General features: G+C 45.5%; 1 protein-coding gene across 3 annotated transcripts in view; it reads right to left on the bottom strand.

The window, feature by feature from the left end:
* The window catches only part of LRRFIP2 (LRR binding FLII interacting protein 2), a 366,589-nt gene that overhangs the window by 137,090 nt on the left and 208,636 nt on the right, over positions 1-20,863 (bottom strand). For all 3 annotated transcript variants that reach the window (XM_070726340.1, XM_070726338.1, XM_070726339.1), the window contains exons 4-5: positions 11,977-12,021; positions 8,375-8,482 (exon numbers count right to left, since the gene is read on the bottom strand). In XM_070726340.1, the coding sequence (XP_070582441.1) occupies positions 8,375-8,482; positions 11,977-12,021 (153 nt within the window). The remainder of the gene's footprint in view (positions 1-8,374; positions 8,483-11,976; positions 12,022-20,863) is intronic.

The following is a 20,863-nucleotide window of genomic DNA, read 5'->3' as shown; positions in this document are numbered from 1 at the left end:
TTGAGAGCCAGGAAGACCACTCTCATCTCTAGCCAATTGATCGGCCGAGAGACCTCCTCTGCTGACCATGTGCCCTGTGCTATCAAACCTGTTGCATGGGCTCCGCAGCCCAACAGGCTGGTGTCTGGGGTGATGGTGAATTGGTCTGGAATCCTGAAGAGGGACCCCTTGTCCAGGGTGGAGGAGAGCCACCATGAAAGGGATTTCAAGACGGTTGGTGGAATGGTGATGTTGCATGAGGATGGTTCCCGACCTCTGAAAGGGTAACAGAAGCCATTGGAGGTCTCTAGTGTGGAGGCGTGCCCAGGGAATGACCCCAATGCAAGATACCATCTTCCCCAGGAGGGAAGAGAGAGTGGCAACAGGAACCCTCTTTTGAAATTTGACTTGGGAAATGAGATCTCTAATACTGGTCTTCCTTTCAGGAGAGAAGAAAACTTTAGTTTGGACGGAGTCTATCACTGTTCCCAAATGTTGGAATAGTGGACGGAACAAGATGGCTTTTAGCTATATTAATTGAAAAGCCATGCTCTTGAAAGATTGACATGGAGTTCCGGAGATCTGAAAGGGTACCCTGTTTGGATGTTATCCAAATAGCATTATATATGAATTGGAATAGCTCATATATGAGCTGCTAGGGAATGTAGGAGTTTGGTAAAAACACATGGGGCAGAAGACAGACCAAAGGGCATGGCCCTGTATTGATAGTGTCTGCCTTGAAAGGCATAAATGGAGGAATTGCCTATGACCCTTGAGAATAGGAATATGGAGATACACGTCAAGGGAAGCCATGAAGTCCCCTGGATGGATAGATGCCTGAATGGAAGCAAGGGAGTGCATCTTAAACTTTCTGAACCTGATGTAATTATTTAAGCATATCAGGTCCAGAATAGCCCTCCATCCTCCTGATGTCTTAGGGACCATAAAGAGGATGGAGTAGAAGCCTAGGCCTCTTTGAGAAGAGGGAACTAGCTGAATGGCTCTAATAGATAAGAGATGAAGAATAGCTTCCTCCATGCTGGAGACTGGGGGACGGGTAAGAAATGAAGTACTTGGGAAGTAAGGCTAGAAATTATAATTGGAGACCCCATTGTATGGTAGATAGGACCCAAAGATCCTGGGAGGACTGGCACCAAGCTGAGGAGAACCAGCCCAGGTGCCCCCCAATGGGGATGTTAGTTGTGCTACCATCTGGTTCTTTTGGCAGATTTAGAGGAGGAAGAACCTCTCTGGTTCCGGGCACCCCTGCCCCTGGAGGATCTATCTGACTGAGATCGGAAATGGGAGGAATACTGACCTGAGGTTCTTTGGTAGGCAAAACCCTGGTCCAGTTGCGAAAGGACCGCCGAAAGGGCTGCTAAGCTTTGGCTGGTTTTTTTGTAGTGGGCCCAAGGATCTTCTTCTTGTCCATGGTATCTGTAACAGGTCAAGCAAGTCTCCAAAGAGATTCTGGGGCTTGTGGAGCCCCATGGCGAGTTGCCACTTCTGCCTGACCTCTTCTTGCCAAGGGCAGAGCCAGAGGAGCCTTCTGGCTACAGTGGAGGCCGCCACTGATTTGTCTGCAAACCTGGAAGCCTGCAGTGTGGCATCCACTACATACTGAGCTGCAGCAAATAACTTGTTTAGTTCCTGTTTACCCCGCAGATCATCAGGAGAATGTGGTGCTGAAGTTGATGCAAACAGAGAAGCATAGGCCTTGTGAAGAATGAGGCTGCTGGTGCAGATCTTATGGCCCAGAAATCAGCGAAGAAACTTTTCTTGATTATCTGCTCCAGACGTTTGTCTTCTGGTTTCAAGACCTCCTCCGCCTCGCCTGGCATGGGAAGTGAAGGATCTTGATTGGTTTATCCACCTTAGGAAAGAAAAGGAGCTCTTCATAAGAAGGTGAGACTTTATAGTTTCTTGTCCCTAGAAGAGAGATTAGATCCCAAAGTGGGATGGTCCCATTGTTTGAGTAAGGCCTCTTTAAATAGCTTTGGCATAGGGATGACATTGGTGTCTTCATGCTCCTCCATGAAGAATGGGCAGCTTTCCTCTTGAGGTGCGGAAGTGGACGGGGTAGGCTGGTCTTGAGCAGTTAGGCCTGTAGCCACTCTAGCTTTTTATAGGAAGGACCTGAATAGGAATGGTGAAGAAAGAAGGAGCTTTGATTTGAGACTCCTTATCCTCAGAGAGGCTTGAAAAGGGTCATCCCTTGAAAAGGGTCATCCTCATTGTCCTCTTGAGATGAGGATAAATCCAAATCCTGGACTGGAGGCCTATAGGTTGAGAAGGAGCTCAATGGCCTAGTCCTACAGGTTTAGGGACGAGGATGGGGGTGCACATTGAGTGCTATAAACATGGCATCAATGGCTTGTGACAAGACAGAAAACATGGATTGGAATTCAGGAGGTAAGTTAGGCAGAGACAGAGAAAGATCTGAATCCACCCTGTGGGCCTGGGCGGGGCCTGGTGCTGGGGGATCTAATCTCTGACCCTACTGGACCTAAACCCCAGAGATTTGGCTGGGGCCTGTTTAGGTTAGGCTCATCCAGTAAGAGGACTTGGTCACCTGGAGGCAGGGGGCAGATCAGTGGGTCAGATGAACTGACATGCACTTGGGCCTGTACTCTTAGGCATTTGGGTGATTGTTCATGAGGTTTTTGGAGCATTTTATCACATTTTTTCTCAGCTCTAGTGGGCCTAATTGTTAGGTGTCCCTAGAGAAGAGGAGGCCTGAGGGATTGGTTTTATTTCATCCCCAGAAGGCCTAGATTCCTGTGGTCTTTTGCCAGAGGTGTTTCTCTTGGGGATTCTGGAAGCCATGGCCTGGATTAACAAGGCTGAAGGCTGAGCCAACTAAGGGAGAAGTGCAAAAAGAATAAAATCCCCAAGAGGAAAAGGGCCCAAGCTCCTTGGTCCAGAGAGCATCTGCCACTCAGAGACAGTTTAAAGTGACTCCAAAGCCAAGTCAAAGAGCACAGACTGGCTAGGCCTCTGTGATTAATCACCATGTGGAGGTGAGAGACCTAGCAGATGAGCGGAAGTCTGATCGACTCACAGCAAGCTCTGGGCCTGTGGCAGACATTTTAGTGCCAAGCGAGTAACGTGAACGAGCCGCTGGTGCCCCAATTTAGGGAGCGCTGAGGGCCGTCACGCTGAGGTTTTGAGGCTAAAGTCCAGGGGACTGAACTGGCAACTCGTTCCTTGTCCCACTCCGCAAGAAGAAGATTGGATAGATTAAAAAATTATTTTAAATGCAACCACTGGCGGTGTGGGCTGAGAGGCCAGCAACTGGCTGCGGGGCTTCAAAGAACAAAGGGGCCACGGCGCAGCTTCTCCAAGCCAGAGCCGAGCCCAGGAAGGATGGCTCGTAATTTAAACTGATTCCCTTGTAAAGTAATTACGAGGAATAAAAGGACTGAAAGGAAACTTATCTGAATGTTTTTGTTTTGCAGGTGAAGTCGTTGAAAGGGAAAGTGTTAATCACAAGAGGAGCTGAGCCGCCACGTGTCCTGCTGGTAGGATGACCAAATAAATTCTGGGAAGGGGTGGATCCAGCAATCTTTTTTAAAGACAAGGCTCGGTCCTGATTCAATAGGATAGCAAGCAAACCCACGTGACTGCTGGACCCATTCCTTAGTATGGAGAATCTCCAGGAACACCAATGTCACATATAAGCTGTTCTCAATCTTATTTTGAATGCAAATCTGAAAAGGTGCATAATGACATTTGCAAACTGAAACATTATAACAACAGAATATACTGGTAATCCTCAACTTACGATTGGTTGGTAAAAAAATCATTTAAAGTTGCCTTTAACTTAAAGCAAGAGACTACACATTAAAGTTCCGATGCATGAGCCCCCTCTACAGTGAGATAACTGAATTTTAATTACTCAGCAACACGGCCACTTTTATGGTCATTTAAACCAAACCAGTCATGCTGAAGGATGTTGCAGGCAGCAGATGGATGTTGCAGGCAGCAGATCACTCTCCACAGAGTCTCAAGACTCTGTCACGTCTGTTACATGTGCTCAGTGTGAACCTGCTTTCATCTCTGAAGGGCGCCAGTGACAAATTTACCAATCCTGGTATTCTGTGGCAAATGCCAAGCGTCCTGCATGGTGTTGGGCTGTGAGCACAACCCCCATCTGTGGACGTTGGGCTCTCATACCATCCTCATGAAGTTGGATTCTAACAGTTGTATAGACACATGCACATTTGTGGCCTGTTGGAGGTCATTTTGCAGGGCTCTGGCAGTGCTCCTCCTGTTCCTCCTTGCACAAAGGCGGAAGTAGCAGTCCTACTGTTGGATTGTTGCCCTCCTACGGCCCCCTCCACATCTCCTGGCGTACTGGTCTGTCTCCTAATAGCACCTCCAGCCTCTGGACACTACACTGACAGACACAGCAAACCTTGCCACAGATCGCATTGATGTGCCATCCTGGATGAGCTGCACCACCTGAGCCACTTGTGTGGGTTGTAGAGTCTGTCTCATGCTACCACAAGTGTGAAAGCACAACCAACATTCAAAAGTGACCAAAACATCAGCCAGAAAGCATTGGTACTGAGATGTGGTCTGTGGTCCCCACTGCAGAACCATTCCTCTATTGAGTGTGTCTTGATAATTGCCAATAATTTCCATCTGTTGTCTATTCCATTTGCACAACAGCATGTGAAATTGATTGTCGATCAATATTGCTTCCTAAGTGGACAGCTTGATTGCACAGAAGTTTGATTTACTTGGAGTTATATAGTGTTGTTTAAATGTTCCCTTTATTTTTTTTGAGCAGTATTACACTTATAGTAAAGTTCTGTTTCCTTCAAATAGTAAGATATTATAGACAACCTGTTAATACAAGGGGAAAAAACTAGAGATAATCCATCTTATTAAGAAATAATTATTTACAAAATTCACTCAACTAATTTTAAAATTTGTAAAAAGTAAATATATTTATATACTCACAACAGTAACTAGAAGCAAGGAAGTCTATATGTTCAGTGTAAGGTATTATATTATTGTTACTTTAATATTTATAGCCACCTAAAATTCCATAGGAGTAAGGTGGTAAATTATGGCATAGACAAACATAAATAAATATTTTTTTAAAGATTGATAATGTATTCCTTCATTTAAGTTTATGATAGATAAATGTGGCTACATTAGATTCAAACTACAGTGGTACCTATACTTACGAACGCCTCTACTGATGAATTTTTTGAGATATGAACCCGGTGTTTTAAGATTTTTTTGCATCTACTTACGAACCATTTTCTATTTATGAACCCTCGCTTCTCTCTCAGCTGCTGCTGCTACAAGCAGCATCCACAACAAGCGCTTTTAAGTTTCCAGGCTCTGAGGATCGCAAGGGAACTAGAGCCAGGCTTTGCCATGCGAGGTCTCCACCCCCCCATCCCTTCTGCTACTGTCATGGCAAAGCGCGAAGGTGTTGGAGTAGAGAGGGAATGGCGTGTCCAAAGAGCTCTCCGCAGCTGCCCCATCCTTTCCCATCCTGCCAAATGGACCCTTGTGGGACTCTCCGCTCTTTTGCTGCAATTTATTTATTTTATTATTTATTTATTACTTAGATTTGTATGCCGCCCCTCTCCGAAGACTCGGGGCGGCTCACAACACGTGGAAACAAATCATAAATAATCTGACAATTTAAAATATTAAAGATTTAAAAAAGACCCCATATACTAACAGACATACACACAAGCATACCATACATAAATTAGACATGCCCAGGGGAAGATGTTTCAGTTCCCCCATGCCTGATGGCAAAGGTGGGTTTTAAGGAGTTTACGGAAGGCAGGAAGAGTAGGGGCAGTTCTAATCTCCGGGGAGAGTTGGTTCCAGAGGGCCAGTGCCGCCACAGAGAAGGCTCTTCCCCTGGGGCCCGCCAACCGACATTGTTTAGTTGACGGGACCCGGAGGAGGCCCACTCTGTGGGACCTAATCGGTCGCTGGGATTCGTGCGGCAGGAGGCGGTCTCGGAGATATTCTGGTCCAATGCCATGAAGGGCTTTAAAGGTCATAACCAACACTTTGAATTGTGACCGGAAACTGATCGGCAGCCAATGCAGACTGCGGAGTGATGGTGAAACATGGGCATACCTAGGTAAGCCCATGACTGCTCTCGCAGCTGCATTCTGTACGATCTGAAGTTTCCGAACACTTTTCAAAGGTAGCCCCATGTAGAGAGCATTACAGTAGTCGAACCTCGAGGTGATGAGGGCATGAGTGACTGTGAGCAATGAGTCCCGGTCCAGATAGGGCCGCAACTGGTGCACCAGGCGAACCTGGGCAAACGCCCCCCTCGCCACAGCTGAGAGATGTTTTTCTAATGTGAGCTGTGGATCGAGGAGGACGCCCAAGTTGCGGACCCTCTCTGAGGGGGTCAATAATTCCCCCCCCAGGGTGATGGACGGACAGATGGAGTTGTCCTTGGGAGGCAAAACCCACAGCCACTCCGTCTTATCCGGGTTGAGCTTGAGTCTGAATGCCACCCACCCGAGGTATTAGGGGTTTTTTGGGGAAAGAACCCATTGAAGTTTCGGCTGCTCGAAGGAAGGAAGGAAGGAAGGAAGGAAGGAAGGAAGGAAGGAAGGAAGGAAGGAAGGAAGGAAGGAAGGAAGGAAGGAAGGAAGGAAAAATAAATACATGAACAAATCCAGGATGGTGGGGGTGGGGAAGGACTTTTACTTTGACAGCAGATTCTTTCCAGGTGCAAACCAAATTAAGGGCCAGGATAAAACAGCGATGTATCTCTCCTCCTTCTCCAGGGCCATTGGCTCTGGAACACACAAGGACTCACCCATTTGCCCAAATCGGAGCCTTGGTTCAAGCCCTTCACCGGTCTCCTCTCCAAACAAATTGCCCTCCACCCAAAAAACCCCTCAGACCTCAGGTGGGTGGCGTAGCAGCAAAAGAGCGGAGGGTCCCACGAGTGTCCATCTCTTCAAACCTCTTCCCTCCTCCTGTCTCCTCTTCCCTCTTTCTCCTCCTCCTTCCTCCTCTTCTCTTTTCCTACTCTTTCCTTCCCATTTTCCCTCTCCCCCTTCCTCTTCCTTCTTTTTTTGGGGAGGAATCTGCGAAGGGGGGTGCTCAATCAGGGAGGGGCTTAGAAGCACCCTTTTTAATGACACCCTTCCCACTCCTTTGTGTGTGAGAGAGAGACATAGGCTGCGCTGGCTGAGGGAGGTTCTGCTGCCAGGGTGGAAGCTGTGTGCAGAGGGGATGATGGGCTCTGTGGTCCCTTTCTCCCCCACTCTCACCCCTTTTGATACCCAGGCAGGAGTTGTGTGTGGAATCTGCAATGCCAAAGGGTTCTTTTTTCCTCCATCTGGCTTCTCTTCCCTTTTGACAGGATGGGAAAGGATGCTTTTCTTTTTAGGCTCCTGAAAGAAACACCTGGGATCTTCCGGACGGAAGAATTGAAATAAAGCTGCCAGGCATTCCGTCAAATCTCTCCTCGCCTCCTTTGAAGAAGGGTGGTGGTGGTGGGGTGGACGGGAGGTAAGCGGGGAGAGCCCAGCAGAGAGGAGACGGCAGGAGGGGGGGCATCATCTCCGCACCCAGGAAAGAAGACAGCGGGCCACCCTCGGAAGAAACAGTGAAGGGGAAGTTCTTGCTGGTGGACCTAGGCTGCGCGGGGGAGGCACCATGCCAACCCGTCCTGGCAACGGCTCAAGCCCCGTCAAACCCCACCAACCCATCCTGGCAGCGGAGGCTCCTGGGCAGTCTCAGTGTGGCTTTTGGAGTGGGTGATGCGGACGCTGTTGGCCGAAAGCAGGGGGGAGATGGGCAAGACAGTCGGGTGGGAAGGCAGCAGCTCCGGGCTCTCCTGCCTGTCCAGGAGCTGAAAGTTCCACCCTTCCCCACACTTGGGTTTGGCCCCCGCGGGCTTCTGGCAGGACGGGGCGATGGATGGCCGGGGCTCTCACGGACACATTTTGGCAGTGAGATGGGGGAAATCCCTTCTCGCCCGCCACTTCCTCAGCTCGCCGCTTTATTTTTTTTAAAGCCTTAAAGTTTTGGATTTTCCTAATGGGTTTGCATGCATTATTTGCTTTTACATTGATTCCTATAGGAAAAATTACTTCTACTTACAAACTTTTCTACTTATGAACCAGGACAAGGAACGAATTCAGTTCATAAGTAGAAGTACCACTGTATTTTCATGTTAATTGGTTATTCAGCTATGTAACTTTCACACATAAATTCTATTAATCATTCAGGAAATAAATTTTTCAAGCCTAATCCTCAAAATTATTTTCTTTCTTTCTTTCTCTATTTCTTTCTTTGATATCTAGTCTGTAATTTGATTAATATAAATTAATACAAATATATAAGAGTTTTCTTTTATTGTTAACCAATAAAAATTTCTCACCCGCAATTCACTTAATGAGGCATCAGGATCAAACAGGCTGCTTGTATCTCCGCTTCCTCGTCTAGAAGAATTTCCACTTAAAGGAGTTGCTGAATTGTGAGATGCTGACTAAAGAAGACAATTGTTTTAAATTTCCTTTGCAATTTAATAGTTTTATTAGATAAATAACATCAATCCAAGAAGAACATTATAATTTTGTACATTTAAAAAAATATATAGATTATTGTAATGTTAAATGAATTTACTGAATAGTATCACAAAATGTTAAACAATTTTGCATTCAACATTATCCAGTCTTATCCATTCAATCGGACAATGATTATTTTTTCAGATTTCATTCCACAACTTACTATGCAACATTTTCAGCAGAGGTACTTTACAAATTACATTAGTAAAGATGAAGAAACTCTATTTGAATATTAAAATTGACTCATTATTTCAACAACTTATCTTGGTTTTTGAAAACTCGTTCTGGTCCATCAGACCTCTAAGCGGAAATGCTAAATATGTGCATTTGTATACAAATTGCACAATTGGGAACCGTTTTGAAACAGCTGCACAAATTTTGTGAAGTCTGAAACCACTTTAATGCTTCCAAAGCAGGTAATTAAATTAAATTAATTAATTTTGCAAAACATTTTGCACAAGTTAATTGAATACATCATGATACAAATTATTCTACTTGTAATGATGTGAAGAAATAATGAAGACAACTGCTGATACACTGGAAGACAGATCTTTTCTGCATGCTGAGGACCTGAAGTACCCATATTTTTCAGATTATAAAACCCACCTGACTATAATTCTCACCTAGATTTAGAAGAGGAAAACAAGAAAAATATTCTGAACCAAATTATTAATATATTTAATAAAATATAGCAGAATAATATTTCAACCATTGTAAAGTCAACAGTGGTATTAAGAACCATCATTAATAAATGAGGAGACTTTAAGGTTTAAGCACCCTTCTAATTTTCTCAAAACCCCAAGAATTCATCATCGCTAGTGTCAGAATATAAGAAGCTCAGTTGCTCACAAACATTGCCATCACTGTTTTTGCTATTTTAATATATGATGCTATCTTCAGTTCCATCTAAGACATTGCTAATGTCACATTTTTGAACGACTGTGCAAATTTTATCCTTCTGAGTGCCATGATGTTTTAACCCATTCACAAACTTGAGTGATAGTGGGCCTCTTCATTCGTCCAGTAGATGTCAGATCATGATTATCAGCAGCCACCCATTTGTTTCATTCTTCTCACATATGGACTTAAAATGATTTTTTGATGGAAATATCAAGAGGTTGCAACTGGCTGGTAAGATCCCCAGGAATTACAGCTACATGGGTCTTCATTTCTTTAAATCTCTTCTTTGTGGTTTCACTAATATATGCTCTAAATTGGCCGAGCACTAATAAAGCAGGCTTTTTTCAGAAGCTCAACAGGATGTTTGGATCCCATTTTTTCAGCACATACTCTCATTCCATTTTCATCCATCCATCTTTTCTAATGAACATGCACCGTAATGCCTTGTGAAATCACTTCTTTTGGAAAGATTTTTCTTTTGAAAATTAGCTTTGGTGGCAATTTGGTGCCACCTGCACAGCAGGACAACACAACAGTGTAATGTCCTGCTCAACAGTCTTATTAGATGGCATGAAAGGTTAGCGGGACTTCATCCATATTCACAATCTGGCCAATTTCAAAATTATTTTTCTTCCTAGCATCTATTACAAATGTATGAAAAGACAGAATCTTAAATTCATATTATTTTGGCATTTTTTGTGCAATCCTAGTTTTGGTGCACATAGCAAGGCCATATCGCCTCATAATCTGTATCACCACGATGGTAATCCAGTAAAATCCTGCATTTGGCTTTATATATTACCATTTTTGTAGAAACTGCAAAACTGTGATGTATAGTCCATTCTTTCATGTCCATCTCTAACTGTAGCCACTTCGCGGCAAGCCCACAAAATTTGGGCTTACTTTTATCTATTTGATCCACCTGTTTCCTCCACTCTCTTATGTTTTTTTCAGTTGGAGGTGGCCCAAAACGTGTCTCCCCTGATCTATTTACATGTTCCTCAGCATATTTTACTTCTAGCTTAAAATAAATTTTATATATAGTCTTTTCTGATTTGACATCCTTATAAGTTGTATCCCAGTTGAGGCCATACTTGGATGCTTGCAAATTCTTCGACCCATTTCAATCAGCGTTTCGGACATGTTACTCTACTGAAACAGCCTTAAATCATGTACTAAATGAAATCTTAGTGGCTAAGGCTCAGTGTCAAATTTCAGTTTTAATTCTCCTTGATCTCTCTGCTGCCTTTGGCACTTTAGACCATCCAATTTTGTCAGCACGTTTGGCATCACTGGGAATAATGGGAAGTGCCGTCTCTTGGTTTACATCATTTGTGACCGGTCGATCCACGGGACTGCCTTTCTCCTTCCCCTGAGTGTCTCTGCCTTCCACTGCTACTGGAGGTTCTGTGAAAGCATGCAGCAAGGCTCCACAAGCCTCCCGTGAGCCAGGCAGCTGGGATTGTAAACTTGTCTCCCTGGCCCATGCATTTTTGCACAAAGCTTCCATGTTATGCCCTGCTTCAACTGCTTGACTATAGTTAATGGATGCTGGGCATGGCACTGTGCTGCAATGGAGAGGCCACCATGAGGGAAAGACGAGGAGTAGGAAAAGAGGAGAAAGCACCCTCTTTACTTCAAGCTTGCTGCTCTGTTGCCCGTTTCTCAATTGCAGCACAGCTCTTCTGCCCACAAAAGCCTAGTCTTTGATGGCCGATGCCGAAAGCCAGAGAAAGAGCTGCCAAGAAGTAGCCAGTTGCCCAGGAGTTGGGTATCCTTCCTTCCCTGCACACCATTCCCCTCCCACCACCCCAAATTGCATTAATGGCTAAGTGAGAGGCAAGAAGCCATGCCATGCCCAACAATGGGGAGGGGGATGGCAAGTGGAGCCCTGTCTCTATACGCGTGCCACAATGAAAGGCAGCGGCAGCCTGGCCGCTTCCCTTGTCTGCTCACTCCAGCACTAGAAGCCAAGTGTCATCCATTCATACCTCTCTCTTCATGTCTCTGGGCTCTCCCAGTGCCACAGTCCACCATGCAGGCCGGGAAGGGTGCATTTGCAGCAGAGTAGTAGGTAGTGGCAGGATATCCTCGGTTAACTGCTTGACAAACTTGTACAAGGCAGGCAGACATAGAATGCAGCCAGGTCAGGCAATGATGGGATCAGCCATTTCTCTGAACTGCACACAATGTTAACAACCTGTCTGCATTGCTGTCTCAGGTAGGGAATGCTGGAGCCTTCACAGCCAATAAGTGTTTGGATAAGGCCTCCTGGAATACCGCCAATCAGTTGTTCCAGCCAACGGGGACCACTGTTGCCTGTTGCTGCTACTGCGCCAACTCCCTTTCCCCTGGTATGCAAATCCCCAACTGATGCAATATTCACTGTATAAGATGCACAGACATTTTCACCCAGTTTTGGGGGAGAAGGTGCATTTTATAGTCCAAAAAATACGGTATATATTTGGAGTAGCATAGTCACTGTGTACTGATAATTTGAAAACCAATAACTCACCTTTGTATATAAATCAGAATATGGTTTGTCGGTCTTCTCTTCAACCTGAAAAATATTTTTTTTAAATAAATGTTTTAAATTAATTTCAACTATATATTTCAGTTGAAAAGATTAGCTTTCATTAATGTGCATATAACTAGAATATTAACATAATTGATTTCCCTCTTTTTTCCTAATATGCTATCTAACATAAAAGGTCTCTAAGTGTAGGCCTTTATCAAACTGATTACAGATAGGTGAGAACAAATTAAAATTATAGTCCTACCCCAATTTATCTAAAAGAAAGTATTTTAATTTTAACAAAAATATTGCATTGATATCAGCACATCTCAAGTTATATCTTAATTTAATACACATATCAGTATTTTTGTAAGACTGAAATACATTAACCTCTTCTTTGCAAAATATTTTTGTATGCAACATTTGAATTATACATTGTGATTTAATTGATAAAGAAATTCTCTTTAGTGGCACACATATATAAGTTATTTCATCAAATTCATAACATTCTACATTTGAATATCTATAATTCACTTTCACATCTATGTCCATAGCTGTAGAATTGTAATATACTTTTTGGCAATATTCCTTTCTTAATTATTTCAAATTAAAATGTTTAAATTGTAATTATCAATTTTTTGGATCAATAAACATTTCATTAATTATAGTTCACTTTTTTCCATAAAGTTAAGATTTCCTAATGAATGGTATATGGTAGTAATGGAAAAAGTATAATTTCTTTTTTATCATTTTATAATAGAAAGTAAATGAAACAAATATGATTTCTTAAAATATGAAAATCAGAAGCAGTGTACAGAAAACTATATTATGTAATAAGGCATAATGATATATTATAAAATTTCATGTAAAAACAAAAGCTTCCTAAAAAATAAAGGATTAAATTGGATATTTGTTATCACATACATTTTGCAAGCAGCATATTATGACATATGAATTTATCTTTTTTTAAAAAAATAATTTTTATTGATATTTAAAATTTAAAACAAAATATACACATACAAAAAGACATAACACAAAAGAAAAAAACATAAGAAAAATCAGATAGGTACATACACATAACAATAAATACACTTACAAAAACAATACTATATGAAACACCTTCCTTATAGTCTTTTTCCTTGTTTTGGCAAATACACTTGGTTAAAAAAAAAGGTTTTGGTTATTAATTTCTCTGAATATATCCATCTTTTATCATTCCTACCGCATTGCCTTAATCATTAATATAAGAGTTCATGTAAATGAAATAGGCAAATTCAGTATATAATTTTTTAAAAAAAGAATTGATATTTTAATATTCTTAAAATTCATACATTATTATATAATACTTTTAGTTTTCCTTCCTTTTTTTTAACCAGTCATAAAATGAGTTCCAAACTTCATAATACTCAAGAGTCCTTTTTATTTCTCAATTTTAATGTTAGCCTGTCTGCCTCTGTGCAGTCAATCATTTTCTTAATCACTAATGAGTCAGAGCACCTGAGATCTAATTGCCCCAAGCCTATCAACATAAATGAGTCTTAAGACTTACGGAAGGCAAGGAGGGTAGAGGTAGGAATCTCTAGGGGGAGCTGACTCCAAAGGGCCAGGGCCCCCACAGAGAAGGCTCTTCCCCTAGATCCCGCCAAGCGACATTGTCTGGTTGACAGGACCTGGAGAAGGCCAATTCTGTGGGACCTAACCGGTCGCTGAAATTCATATGGCAGAAGGCGGTCCTGCAAGTAATTTGGCCCGATACCATGTAGGGCTTTATAGGTCATTACCAAAACTTTGAATTGTGTCCAGAAACCAATTGGCAACCAATGCAGTCTTTAATAGAGGCAAAGTAGAAACACTGTCAAAACTTATAATGGGATTTGCTCCTCATTTTGCCTAGAAATTCAGTGGTCCTCAACCTGGGGTCGGGACCCCTTGGGGGTCAAATAACTGTTTCACAGGGGTTGCCTAAGACCATGGGAAAAGACAAATTTCTCATGGTGTTAGGATATAAAGCTTCTATTCTGGTACCTTGGAACATATTTTTACAATCCGAAGAATCAGCGCTTACAGTGGGGGTGTTCTGAGCATTCCTTGTCCACCTCTGGTAATGTCAGATTCTAAAGACGATGAGTCAGGCTCCTCTGGATATCCTGGGCCACTGGGGTTGCCAGCTGATGCAGAGAGTGAGGGAGAAAATGACCTGAATGAACCCGAGGAACCACCAGAGGGGGCTGATATAACAATGGGGCAGTGGTCACATTCAGAGGGGGAAGAAGACATTAGAGGGTATGACCCAATATTAGATGCCAAATATCGGATATTTCTGAGAAGGCAACAGGACTTGTATAGTAAAAGGAAATAAGCTTACAGGTTTGATGTGACTTCCAGTCAGTATAAAAGCAAAGGATTTGGGGTAATTGGGTGTAGGGTTTCAACGCCGTTCACGGAAGAGGTATTAGAGTGGGGGGAGGGGTGCCTGAAAAAGGCTCTGCAACATGATTCCTACTTTACCATAAGACATTCTTTACCAGACGATGTTTGCATTAGAATTCAGTAAGATGTTTTATTCTCTTGTATGATGAATTTCCCTCTCCTATTGCTCAGGAATGTAATTAGTCCAAGTTGGCACCTTTCCTGGACATTGTTTACAGAGAAAAAAATTACTCCCATCCTAATTGGCATTCAGTCTCTTTTCGTTTTCTTTGGGTTTTGGCTAATAGTGTGATTTTAACACGATATAGTAGGTTTTGAGTCAGTGGTTTCGCTCTGAGAGGTCGTGCAAAGAGCAGGGGGTGTCCCTCTGACCTTCCTGCCAATCATCTTAAAGTTCTGTTGGAAGAATTGGCACTAGACTTATGGTTTATGGTCACCACAACATGAGGAAATGAATTAAGGGATCACGGCATTGGAAAGGTTGACAACCACCGTAGGTGTTAAATAGTACAGGAGGAGCCCTGAGGCACCCCGCAAATGAGGAGTCTAGGGGTCAACCTCTGTCCTCCAATCAATACTGATTGTGATCGATCAGAGAGAAAGGAGGAGAACCATCATAATACGGTGCCTCCCAATCCCAGATCCCTTAGTTGGCACAGAAGGTCTAGGTCAGTGATGGCGAACCTTTTTTTCCTTGGGTGCCAAAAGAGCTTGTGTGCCCTCTCCCATTCCCCTGGAGGCTCTCTGGAAGCCAGAAATGCCCTCCCAGGGCCTCTGTGCAAGCCAAAAATCATCTAGCCATCACATACATGCATTTTGGAGCTGAGCTAAGGCAATGGCTTGCATGCCAGCAGATATGGCTCTGCGTGCCATCTGTGGCACCCATGCCACAGGTTCACCATCACTGGTCTAGATAATCCATTTCATCCAACAACCGTAGGAGTTGGAGCACTACCACTTTCTCTACAACTTTTCCGACAAAGGGAAGGTTGGAGACTGGATGAAGTTTCTTTAGTTCTGCTGGATCCAGGTAAGGTTTCTTGAGGAGGAGGCTTTACAACCACCACCTTTAAGGGTTGTGGGACAAACGCCTCCCTCAAGGAAGCATTGACTAAAACTTGGAGCCAGTCTCGTGACACCTCCCTGCTGGACAAAACCAGCCAGGAGGCGCCTGGGTCCAACAAACAAGTGGAGGAACTCATCACTGCCATAGCCTTGTCCAGTTCCTCAGTGTCCTGGGCTCAAATTCATCCCACACAATAGGACCAAGATCTGCCCATCACCTCTGTCTGCATTGCCCATCAGAGTCCAGGTCCATCCAAATCTGAGTGACTTTATCTGACAGAAACTGTACAAATTTCTCAATTCTGCCCTGCAAGGGCTCCTCTGTTCTGTCTACCTGAAGGAGGGAAAAAGTCACCCTAAAACAGGTGGCTGTGCTGAGTCAGCAGAACATTTTGCTGCCCGCATTGCCACTAAGTAAGACCTAATAAAGGCTCTTAGTAGTGTTCAGTCAGATTCAGAGTTACTGGCCCTCCAGCATCACTATAGATGTCTCTTTTGACATTTCACTTCCTGTTGTGAATGATCCTTGTCTGGCTCAGGACATGCCTGATTATGAGGATGATGAGCCAGGTCCCTCAGATTATCCTGGGTTAAGAAGGCTGTCAGAGGAAATGAAAGCTGAGAGTGAGGCAGATAGTGATTTGGGAATGCCAGAGGGGGCTGGTGTTACAATGGGAAGTTGGTCCCTGTCAGATAGTGATGGAGATGTATCAGGAGATAAGTAGATTGACACAGGATGTCCACTGTAGAAGGATAGCCAGAAGACGAGAAGAAATCCAAGGATTCATATATTTAAGCTTGTGTGAAAACAAATAAGAGAATATTATTTCAAGAGGTGGGTTTTGAGTCAGGTCCATGATTGTCATGGAAGCCATGAACTCCTAAGCTGCATAGGGAATTCACTGAGTAATGGCAAGTTAAAGTCCCCCACACAATGAGCCTGAGGAACTCTATCACCAGTCCAGCTACTGCTTCTAGCAGCAAAGGCAGGATCATAGTAACACAGCTAGGAGGCAGATATGTCGGCAATAGACCTAACTGAACCCGAGTCCAACTTCAAGAGGAAAGACCCAACAATATCTGGGTCAGAGATCCTGCGAGGCGTCGGCGCTGCTCACTGGGCACAAATTACTGCGGGCGCCAGGGGGCCGGCAAAACCGGTTCCGGGTTGAGCGGTGTGGAGATGGTGGGTCCGCCGCTCCTCTAAGACTACGGTGAAAAATCGTCAGAAATGAACCAATCCAGTTTTGAAATGACCCGAAGCCAGTCTGCTATCTTGTCCCCTGTTGAGGCAGCTAGAAAATAAATGCTTTTGCTGCTGTCGGGGGAGCTGTTGAGAGTGCCAGAGTCTGCGATGCCGAGAGAGCTCTTCGGGGCGATCAGCTGGGACGTATCTGAATGCGAAATGCAAAACGCCGAAGGAGAGGAAGGGAATTGTGAAAGCAGAAAGCCGGACCGAGCCGAGCTTCCTGGCGCGCCATTGGTGAGTGAGAGTGACCAGTGCCAATGCCGAGGCGGTGGAGGCGAGGGGTCGACGGAAAGGAGAAGAACAGAGGGGAATGGAGCAGAGCGGAGTGGAGCAGAGATCAGCGCTGAAACTGAGGTGACCCTGTCTGCTCGTGAGACCAAAGCCGCTGACGATCCAGGCCGGTGGGAGCGACCTGCTGTCGGTGGTGGAGGACATCTGCGGAGATATGGTGGGCGAGGAATGTCCAGAAATAACACCTCCCCCCCCCCCCCCGCATGGCACCAGTGGGTGAGAGCTGCTGGTGCCAAGGGTGGATAAAATGAAATGAAGGAGACAGACGCTCAGTATGAGTGCTCATGGAGACTAATGTGACCAGAAGAACTAGAGGGGGTGAGAATTATGGAATTAACTGCCAGAATCATCATAGCCAATTAGATTGGGGATATTGTTTATCGTCTAATCCCTGTTTTTGTCATCGTTTGTCATCTCCCCCACCACCACCATTTTCCCATTTTCCCATTTCCTTCTCAACTACTACTAAGACCGAAGAAGAATTGCGCCCCTAGTGGCAAGATTATAGAAAAACAGCAGACTTTAAGACTAAGACTATATGGAAGATCTATAGAGGACTTCATACCTGGATTGGTTGATTGACTGATGATTGATATTGATTAAGATCTGATTTTATATTTTTATATTATCTTATTAACTTATTAACTTATTCAGATTTATAATTTTATATGTTTTAATGTTTTAAATTGTTATTAACTGCTATTTTAAACTGTTATTAATTTAATTGATTTTTAATATAATTGGGGTTCTAAATTAATGGATGATTGGGATAAATATACTTGTGGGTATGAGTGGAATGACTGGCATGATTGGGTTGGTGGGGGTGGGTGGGGTTATGGTATGGATGAGATGACTGATAGTAGTATGAATGATAGATTTGGCCCACCTGACACTCGGGAGACAGGAGAGGAAGGGGCACCGATCTCTGGGGTGGCAGAGGGTCGGAATATCCCAGTGTTGCTGGGGAGAGGCAGATACGGCGGGGGCCACAGAGTTAGCCATTCCAGGGGAACGAGGGACCGTTGCTTAATAACGGTCCCTTGTTCTGGCTCTGTGAGCCCAATCTTGGGTACTGGTGATGAGTGTAACTCTGGCCCTGGGCTCAGGTTGCTGCTGCTTAATGCCAGGTCGATGGTAAATAAAGCTCTCCTCATCCGGGATTTGATCCTGGATGAGGAGGCCGACCTGGCATGTATTACTGAAACCTGGCTGGGCCCAGAGGGAGGTGTTCCTCTCTCTGAAATCTGCCCAGCCGGGTTTCAGATATGGCATCAACCTCGACCCCAGGGAAGGGAGGGAGGAGTGGCTATTATAGCCAGGGAGAGCCTTTCCTGCGTAGACTCATTGCTCCGGAAATTGCGAGTTGCGAGTCTCTCTTGATGAGGTTGGACTTAGGGGTTCAGGTGGGCTTATTTCTCACGTACCTGCCTCCCAGCTGCGTGTCAAAAGCCCTGCCTGTGATACTCGAGGAGGTAGCCGGGTTGGTGGTGGAGTTCCCCGGACTTATTGTCCTGGGGGACTTCAATCTGCCGTCACTCGGCGAAACCTCTGGGTTGGCACAGGAGTTCATGGCCACCATGACAGCCATGGACCTGACTCAAGTAGTACAGGGTCCGACTCACGAGGGAGGGCACGCACCTGACATGGTATTTCTTTCTGAGCAATTGAGTAATGGTCTGAGACTAAGGGGCTTAGAAGCATTGCCTTTGTCATGGTCAGACCATTTCCTACTACGGCTTGACTTCCTGGCTCTAATCCTTCCTCGCAGGGAGGCAGAACCAATGAAGATGTTCCGCCCCAGACGCCTGATGGACCCAGAGGGCTTTCAGACGGCGCTTGGGGTTTTTCCAGAGGCACTCGTCCACAGTTCGGCGGAGTCTCTTGCGGAGGCCTGGAACAGGGCTGCGGAAGAGGCTCTTGACCGGATTGCGCCTTTGCGACCTCTCCGCGGCGCTAGACCCCGTAGAGCCCCATGGTTCAACGAGGAGCTCCGAGAGTTGAAACGCCAAAAGAGACGTCTAGAGAAGCGATGGAGGAAGAGTAGGTCTGAATCTGATCGAACACTTGTAAGAGCTTTTATTAAGACTTACAAAGTGGCGCTCAAGGCGGGAAGATGCGCGTACCATGCTGCCCTGATTGCATCAGCGGAATCCCGCCCGGCCACTCTGTTTAGGGTGACCTGCTCCCTTCTTAACCAGGGGGGAGTTGGGGAGCCCTTGCAGAGCAGTGCCGAGGATTTTAACACGTTTTTCACTGATAAAGTCGCTCAGATCCGGGCCGATCTCGACTCCAATTGTAAAACAGGGTCGACTGACGACGAGTCAGTCGAGGTGACTGGGGCACGTACTTGTCCACCTGTCTGGGAAGAGTTTGATCTGGTGACACCTGATGAAGTGGACAAGGCCATTGGAGCTGTGAGTTCCGCCACCTATTTACTGGATCCCTGTCCTTCCTGGTTGGTCTCGGCCAGCAGGGAGGTGACACAGAGCTGGGCCCAGGAGATTACCAACGCTTCCTTGGGGAGGGGAGTCTTTCCAACACTCTATAAAGAAGCGCTTGTGTGCCCCCTTCTCAGGAAGCCTTCCCTGGACCCAGCCGTACTTAATAACTATCGTCCAGTCTCCAACCTTCCCTTTATGGGGAAGGTTGTTGAGAAGGTGGTGGCACTCCAGCTCCAACGGTCCTTGGAAGAAGCCGATTATCTAGGTCCCCAGCAGTCGGGTTTCAGGCCCGGTTACAGCATGGAAACTGCTTTGGTCGCGTTGATGGATGATCTCTGGCGGGCCCGGGACAGGGGTTTATCCTCTGTCCTGGTGCTCCTTGACATCTCAGCGGCTTTCGATACCATCGACCATGGTATCCTTTTGCACCGGCTGGAGGGGTTGGGGGTGGGAGGCACTGTTCTCCAGTGGTTCTCCTCCTACCTCTCTGGCCGGTCGCAGTCGGTGTTAGTGGGGGGTCAGAGGTCGGCTCCGAGGTCGCTCCCTTGTGGGGTGCCTCAGGGGTCGGTCCTCTCCCCCCTGCTATTTAATATCTACATGAAACCGCTGGGTGAGATCATCCAAGGACATGGGGTGAGGTATCATCAATATGCTGATGATACCCAGCTTTACATCTCCACCCCATGTCCAGTCAACGAAGCGGTGGAAGTGATGTGCCGGTGCCTGGAGGCTGTTGGGGCCTGGATGGGTGCCAACAGACTCAAACTCAACCCGGATAAGACGGAGTGGCTGTGGGTTTTGCCTCCCAAGGACAATCCCATCTGTCCGTCCATTACCCTGGGGGGAAATTATTGACCCCCTCAGAGAGGGTCCGCAACTTGGGCGTCCTCCTCGAACCACAGCTCACATTAGAGAACCATCTTTCAGCTGTGGCGAGGGGGGCGTTTGCCCAGGTTCGCCTGGTGCACCAGTTGCGGCCCTATCTGGACCGGGACTCATTGCTCACAGTCATTCATGCCCTCATCACCTCGAGGTTCGACTACTGTAATGCTCTCTACATGGGGCTACCTCTGAAAAGTGTTCGGAAACTTCAGATCGTGCAGAATGCAGCTGCGAGAGCAGTCATGGGCTTACCTAGGTATGCCCATGTTTCACCATCACTCCGCAGTCTGCATTGGCTGCCGATCAATTTCCTGTCACAATTCAAAGTGTTGGTTATGACCTTTAAAGCCCTTCATGGCATCGGACCAGAATATCTCCGAGACCGCCTTCTGCCACTCGAATCCCAGCGACCGATTAGGTCCCACAGAGTGGGCCTTCTCCGGGTCCCGTCAATTAAACAATGTCGGTTGGCGGGCCCCAGGGGAAGAGCCTTCTCTGTGGCGGCACCGGCTCTTTGGAACCAACTCCC

This window comes from Erythrolamprus reginae, chromosome Z, assembly GCF_031021105.1.
Source record: "Erythrolamprus reginae isolate rEryReg1 chromosome Z, rEryReg1.hap1, whole genome shotgun sequence".
Taxonomy (NCBI): Eukaryota; Metazoa; Chordata; class Lepidosauria; order Squamata; family Dipsadidae; genus Erythrolamprus; species Erythrolamprus reginae.
Note: the sequence above shows the minus strand (reverse complement) of the source record. Positions and strands in the feature narration are given on the sequence as shown.